Source organism: Cyprinodon variegatus, unplaced genomic scaffold (genome assembly GCF_000732505.1).
Source record: "Cyprinodon variegatus isolate N-32 unplaced genomic scaffold, C_variegatus-1.0 Scaffold677, whole genome shotgun sequence".
Taxonomy (NCBI): domain Eukaryota; kingdom Metazoa; phylum Chordata; class Actinopteri; order Cyprinodontiformes; family Cyprinodontidae; genus Cyprinodon; species Cyprinodon variegatus.
The window spans coordinates 185,875-193,104 of record NW_015151130.1 but is presented as its reverse complement, the minus strand read 5'-3'; the positions used below and the strand labels follow the sequence as shown (position 1 = coordinate 193,104).

Sequence of the window (7,230 nt, the reverse complement as noted above, 5' to 3'; positions counted from 1 at the left end):
ACGAGCATAAAGGTGCAGCAGAATGTCCTGCAGCACGTTGTGAGCAGCAGGAGCAGCAGCGCCTCACGAGCTTCTGAGCATCTGAGGCGCTTCAGAAACAGCAGCTGCTGGAGTTCAAAAAATTAAAGCTGCTGGACTATCTGGGAGCTGGCAGGGAGTCAGACGCAGCGCTGCTGATGCAGAGCGCTATGATCACTCCTCTGAAACAGTTTATTAACGCCTAAATTAACTTCAAATGTAGAAACCTGCCGGCAGAATATGTTGGCTTTTATTATCCTGCTGCCTGCAGTTTGTAGCACAGACCTGAAAAACGCTAACTTTTTTTTTTTAATACTGAATGATGCTGAATTCATTAAATCACAGCAAACGTATTAGTTTTAGTTATAAATAATGACCCATAGATCATTCTTTGCTAAGTGGTCTTTTCCTTTAAATAAATTTTTACAAACGTGGAAAAATCCTTGGTAATCTTTACCATCGACAGGATGCAGCTATGTCCTGGATTCCATATTTTCCAGCCCAGAAATTAGCATTTCACTCCCCGTTATTAACAGTCTTTAGATAATAATTACATTCTGACTTTTTCATTTATTGGGGGAATAATAATAAACAGTCAGATAAACACAAATCAAATGAACATTTTGCCAAATAAAAAACTCGCCATCAGAGACAGCGGTAGCCCTGGCTGCTGCAGACGGGCCGCCGTTAGCCCTGGCTGCTGTTTGCCTAGAAGTTCTGCTGTTTGCTGCGGTCCTCTAAACATCGGCACTTTTTTAAAATTCTGTATTTAATCAGTAAATGTTCCATATAGTTAAGCTTTAATTATAATATTCTCGCCTTAAATTATCTTAAAACGTATTTTTATAGAACAACAGCAACAGCAAAGGAAACTTTTTTTAACTTGATACTCTGAGCTCTGTGAGCACCAACTTGGAAGCTGCTGCTGCTGCAGTGCATTCTGGGACAGTTGTCTGTCTGGAGAACGGACCAGTCTGCTCTGATGCATGCTGGGTAAAGAGGGAGGGGCCAGAACAACATCCGGGGATTTTATCCATTCTCGGTCTTTGCGTGAATTAGAACAGTTCTAGGGCTGATGACGTTTCACGAGAACGCACAAGAACACATAGTGAGAAACGGCCTAAAGCTTTTCCACCTGAGTTCTGCATAGAGCATATCAACAAAAATTAGTTTTTTATTGTCATAAATTCTAAATATTTATACACTTTTACAATAATTAAATAATAGCTGCTGTAAGAGCGCCGCTCCGCTAAAGGCCCGTTAAGAATCTCTCTAATCCAGCATGCTAAAATCAGACGAGGATTATTTGATTAATCAGGATTAATCCCATCGTTTCAGGCCTAATCTAAACATCTAGATTCTCCTCACCTTCTGGTGTTTGTCCTGCGCCCGTTGGATCTCCTCCTTCAGCTTCTCCTGCTCAGTCTGGAGCGCGCTCAGACCGTCCACGGCAGACTGCCGCATCGCCGCCAGCTCCAGAACCAGACCGCTGAAGAACGCCGCCGTCTCCTTCATGGCCTGAGTGGTGGTGGGGGGGGGACAGTCAGGCTCTAGCTCACCGGGGAGAGGGGCGTTTAAAGGTTCAGGTTTGGACTCACCTGGTCGGCCACGGCGCGCTGCTTCTCCACCGAGGACTTCAGAGCGTCGCTGAGCTCTTTGACGGCTGACAGACCCAGCAGAGTCCGAGAGGACAGAACCTCCATCGCCTCCTGATGCTCCTCCTGAACCAAGCAGAACCCTCGGTTAGTGGGAAGCAGACGTCTACTGGGCAGGAGGCGTAAAACAGAACATCCTGAGGCTGATGGATGCTCTTCCTCCCATCAGGGAGCTTCTCACCAGCAGCTGCAGCACCTCCTCCTTGCTCTCCTGACTCAGAGCCTCCTGCTGCTTCATCTTCTCCACGCAACGAGCCACGCCGTCGGCCACCAGCGCCTGGACTCCCGCGAACGTCTCCACGGTGCTGAGGGCGCCCGCCAGCGCCTCCTCGTTCTTCACCAGCAGACCGTCTGAACAGAAGAGACAGAGGTGAGGAGAAGGAGGCGGAGCGGCTCCTGGCAGAAGCTCTGCACACGGAGGCTCCTCCTACCGAAGGCGTGGGAGTAGCTGCAGAGCACATGCTCCTGCCTGGCCCCCTGCTGCTGGATGCAGCGGTGCATGCTGCTGAAGGCCCCGTCGATCCTCTGAGTGAAGCTCTGCTGGATCTCCATGTTGTGCTGCTCCACCTGCAGGAACCAGGACAGGCGGTCGGTTCTAGAACTGGATCAGGAACAACTCAGCCTGTTTTTATTGGGTCATAATATTGGTACCAGAACCACCAGAGCAGGGTTCCTACAGCTTAAGGCCAGTTAAACTCAAGACTTTTTATGCCACTTGAAATAAAAATTTAAGACCAAATTCACAAGAAAAACCTGCTTGCAGCAACTTAACCCAAAGGTTTATTTTAACATAAACCACTGCACTAATGTTTCAAATGTTGAAAAGCTTCCCATACAGGAAGAAAGCTAAAAACACACAAATGACAGATATATTTGAACAATTATTTAACTGAATTCACAAACTTTGTTTTAGCAGGGAACAAAACTAATCAGTTTTAAAGCCCCAACATAACCAGTGCTAAGTCTTTTTAGCAGCTATTTTTCTTTGTATGGTTTTCTTAGTATGTTTGATTTGGTGATAAGTGGAGGCGTTGCAGAGACAAGGGTGGAACTAAACTGAGAAATACCGCCTGTTTCTCTCTAACTCCATTTTGACGCTTTGTGTTTCGTGCTTCGCATGTGCGACTCCACTGCCTTAATTCCCATCGTTCTGAGCTTGAATGACTTCTTGCATAAATCCACTGAGCCTCATGTATGTTCCCTGGTTTTAGCCATGGAGGAAACTCTTGGCTGGAGACAATTTTGGTTACATTTACACTTGCTCATATTTTCCAGACAAAAAGTTAATGGAGCATCTTCCAAATGTCCCGGCCGCAACAACGCTTTATTGGTTCCACTATCGGGACGGTACGGAGCCCCCTAGGGGACATTGGGAACTTCTTTTTCTTTTGCGTTCCCTTGCAAAAGTATTTTTCCAAACCAGCTGTTGTAGTGCGATCACCAGGAGCCCCTTGGTGTGTTCGGTGATTTTGGAGTCTTTATGGCAGTGGAGTTATTGATTTTTATTTGCAACGTTTTTCTGTTGTTTTACCATTTGCAGACGGTCCCTAACCACTCGCCTGGCCGCTGCGTGTGCATAGAGATCAATGTAATACATCCAGCTCGGAGAACGGCTTGTTTTTCTCGAAAATAACGCTTTTTGGTTCTTGTAATACGTAGTCTGTGCTATCAGGACATGAAAGAGGCGCCATTTGTGTTTCAACAATGAGAGTTCTTGATCCCGGAAGTCCGAATCTGTGAATATCTTTCTAACTTTACTGAAGTAAGGTTTTGCGTTCTCATGCAAAAGGTTTTGCGAGGGAACGCAAGAGAAAAAAAAATTCCCAATGTCCCCTAGGGGGCTCCGTAGGACGGAACCAATAATGGCGAGCCGTTATTTTTATTTTTTATAAAAAAAATAAAAAAAATTGCAATTTTAATGTTTTATTTATATTACATAAATAAATCGTAATAAAAATGATCCTATTTATGATGTTTTTAAAAAAAACTGATTTAAGACATTTTAATACCAATTAAGGCCTTAGTTTTATTTTGAAGAACTCAATGCCTTTTAATGTTTTTTTAAAGACCCGTGGGAACCCTGCAGAGAGGAACCCTACGGGGAGCTACTGGTCTCCCAGTTCCTCATCGTTCCATCAGAATAACAACAAGCTGCTTCACTTTATCCAACCTTTAAAATCTCAGGAATCACTCTGAAAAACTCCTCTTTTTTTTTTATAATGTTAAAAAAAATGATGTTTTCTAAACTAAAACCAGGATTTGTTGGACTGCTGTATAAAAGCTGGAACTCAACGCTATTTCTGACATTTTGAATTGAAAAAGGGAAGAGAAACGTCTTCAAACTTGGAAACAAAGTCCAGCTGATTGATTTTTAATGTTTTTGACCCAGAAAGTCTTCGCTGCCGTTAGCCTCATGGACCATCATTCTGGATGTTTGTCAGTCTAAAATAATCCCTTCATGCTGCAGAGAAGCTCCAGGTCGACCATGACCACCAAGTAGAAGATTACAGGTCTAAGCAGGCTGTATGTAAATATCTGAGCCTGCTTTGATCAGAGATCAATGGATGAATCTAAAGCATGAAGCGACTGTGAGGAGGAAAAAGCGACCAGCTGAGCTTCTGAAACCTGGCTGCTAGAAGGACCACCTGACCTTCTTCTTGCGCTCCAGCTTCTCATGGAGTCCCGTCACGTCGCTGGTGCTTTCGTCCACCGTGCTCAGCAGCTGCAGGAGGAGAACAGACGTCAGTCGGAGGCTGAAGAACGTTGAAGGTTTGAGCTACAGGTCAGAACGCGGCTGACCGCCGCCTCCCGTGTGAGGGTCCGTACCTGCCCGGCGGTGTTGTACAGAGATTCGTGGACCGAGCTGAGCTCTGAGCAGATGAACTCCTCCTGGACCAGCTTCTCTTTGGTCTTCTCTAGATGTTTGCTGGTCTCCTCCAGCCTGTAACCAGGCAGATTAATGACCTGGACCTGCAGAGTTAACAGCTGGATCAGACCATCAGGAGATTCTACCTCTGCTGCTTCTCCTCCAGATCCACGGCACGCTGCTCCAGCTGGTTCTTGCTGTCCACGAACAGATCGTTCACCTGCAGAGAGGAGCAGACCTCAATCTTCTGCTAACTGATCCTGAAGGAACCTTCAGGCACGACTAGATCCAAGTCATCCGGAGGATATCAGAGTTAAAGTTCAGCTCCAGATGCTTTAGACATTTAAATATTTAAATCATTGTCAGCAGCTCAGAGAATCTCGATAAAAGCTCCGCCTCCTCATCTGCAGGTTTCTGAGGGACAACCCTCCAGGAGGGGGAGAAGGGGGGCAAATACCTTCTTCAGCTCCTCCTCCATGATGGCAATCTTGTCCACGTACTCGGCGATCTGCTCCTCGTGAGCCGTGATCTGCTTCATCATGTTCCTGCGGAGCACAAGCAGCAGGTCAGACCCGACGGCTCGCTGCGGACTCCTCCTGACCCGAGGTCCGCCATGACAGCTGAAGGCCGCAGGCTGAACCAATCAGGAGCAAAGGAACCCATTTCCACTTTAATATCTGAGCTTCCATCGTGTTTCTGCTCATATTTTATGAATAGGAGGAGCTTAAATCTTTCAGGTCAATAAATAAAAACAAACCAGCATAGTTTCCCAGTAAAGATCAATATCTACAGGTTTCTTTACTGGGATCCCAAAACCAAGGAGACGTCCAAGAGGTATCCCAAAAAAAAACCCCCGCGCAATTATGTGAGCAAATATGTGCCACATAAAATAATCTGACTTCAGATTCCTTCAGATTATATTTCTGTTTTTTTTTTTCTGATATTTTAAATCATTCAAAGGAAGCTCCACCCTCCCCCAGTATAAAACGTTTCTCCCATTAATCTCCCACCCCCCAGGTTCTCAGAGAACCCTAATTAGAAGCATCAAACACTCAGGGAATAAACAATGAACAGTGGAGAACCTTCTGAGGACCCCGCTGACCTAAAGCGTCTAGAACCAGCTGGATTATTTGGATCCATTCTTCACTTCACTGAAATCATTGGAAAACAGCCTCAGATGAAGTTAGACCTGAACAACCAGGGAAGAAGACTTTTTAATCTGTAATCCAATTTTTCTCCCCCCATGTGACACTGCCTGAATATAGAGAGGCTCAGACTAGGCAGGGTGAGCAGACCTGCACATGAAAAGATATAAAATAAAAACCAACAAATTCTATAAAACAAAGTTCTACTTAACGAGTCTGTGCAGCTTCTAGAACCAGAACATTATTTTTTTATATCTATTCCAGGGCTCGATGTTAACCATCGCCTGATCTCCCGATGCAAGTAGGATCACTGCTTTATCCGTTTTCTGTCGTCCCATCATGGGAAAGGTTTCTATTTTAATCTTTCATCGTTTTAGTTCTAAACTTGACGCCTGACTCCAAACTGACTCTTTCTCTGTGAGATTAACAGATTTTATTTGTTTTTTTTCCCCCAAAGCGGATGCGTTTTACTTTAACGGCGTCTCTCTTCCCGTCAGACCCATGAAAATGCAGCAGAATTGCTGCGCAGTCCAACTAAAACAGACCTGGGATCTATCTCAGTCGCAGCTATGCTGCCCCCTGCAGGAGATCATGTCAGGTGCGATCACCATTGACTTTCAGTTAGCGCTAAACGCCACGACCTCATCCAACCTTTCTGTTGGATCAGATTCGGTGTGACTGCAGAAATCTGTGAAGGAGTGAAATCTTCTGGCATCAGAGAATCGCTGGGATAATCTAAACTCACTCGTAGTTTTCTGAGGACAGATAAACTCCGTTTCGATCTCGAGTTGCAGCCAAGTCCCGTTTCAGACGCTCAATCTCCTCGGTGTATTCCTGAGCAGAAAGAAAATAAAAGCATTAATGAGCCGGATGAACTAAACATGTGAACCAAACTCAGGAAAAGCAAACATCCCAGAGGCCTACAGGGGGCGCTGTAAAAGGCTGACCTTGATGAGGGTCCTCTTGGTGAGCTTCTGGTTGACCTCCGGCTTGTTCATGATGTTCTTGGCCCTGCAGGCGTACTCCAGCGTGCTCAGGGTCTCCTGCAGGCAGGAAGACGGTCAGAACATCTCAGACTCCTACTGGACCTGGATCCAGTTGGGTTCAGGATCTTACCTCCAGGTTGCTGGAAGAAGGCGACACCGTGGCGATGATGGAGGTTTTAGTCCGGCCTCCCAGCGAGTCCTGGAGAATTCGGGTCAGTTTGGACTCTCTGTGGGAGAACAGAACCAGACAGGCGCCTTAAAAACCCGGCATGAAGAAATGGATCAGTTTCAGCCGTTCGATGCGGTTGAATTCAGCCCAGCAGGAACCAAACAGAAACTGGCTTTAAAGGAAAATTCGCTCATATTCAGAATCCAAACTTCTGAAAGTTCTTTAAATCTGAAATGATTCCATCCTGTTCAATAAATGATCAGTGTTTTTAATTCAGAGTAATTTTCATGTGAATGTGCTTTACTGGAGGCATCCATGTTTGTCAAAGAACACTACTGCCTCCTACTGGTTAGTGACGTCACGGTGCGGTATCGGCTGTTGATCAAGTCCC

General features: G+C 45.6%; 1 protein-coding gene across 2 annotated transcripts in view; it reads right to left on the bottom strand.

Annotated features, from left to right (window-relative positions):
- kif11 (kinesin family member 11) overlaps window positions 1-7,230 on the bottom strand; it is a 15,528-nt gene that overhangs the window by 2,505 nt on the left and 5,793 nt on the right. For both annotated transcript variants that reach the window (XM_015394200.1, XM_015394201.1), the window contains exons 10-20: window positions 6,801-6,897; window positions 6,632-6,727; window positions 6,430-6,518; window positions 4,997-5,084; window positions 4,686-4,759; window positions 4,500-4,614; window positions 4,324-4,395; window positions 2,105-2,240; window positions 1,855-2,024; window positions 1,617-1,739; window positions 1,387-1,536 (exon numbers count right to left, since the gene is read on the bottom strand). In XM_015394200.1, the coding sequence (XP_015249686.1) occupies window positions 1,387-1,536; window positions 1,617-1,739; window positions 1,855-2,024; window positions 2,105-2,240; window positions 4,324-4,395; window positions 4,500-4,614; window positions 4,686-4,759; window positions 4,997-5,084; window positions 6,430-6,518; window positions 6,632-6,727; window positions 6,801-6,897 (1,210 nt within the window). The remainder of the gene's footprint in view (window positions 1-1,386; window positions 1,537-1,616; window positions 1,740-1,854; window positions 2,025-2,104; window positions 2,241-4,323; window positions 4,396-4,499; window positions 4,615-4,685; window positions 4,760-4,996; window positions 5,085-6,429; window positions 6,519-6,631; window positions 6,728-6,800; window positions 6,898-7,230) is intronic.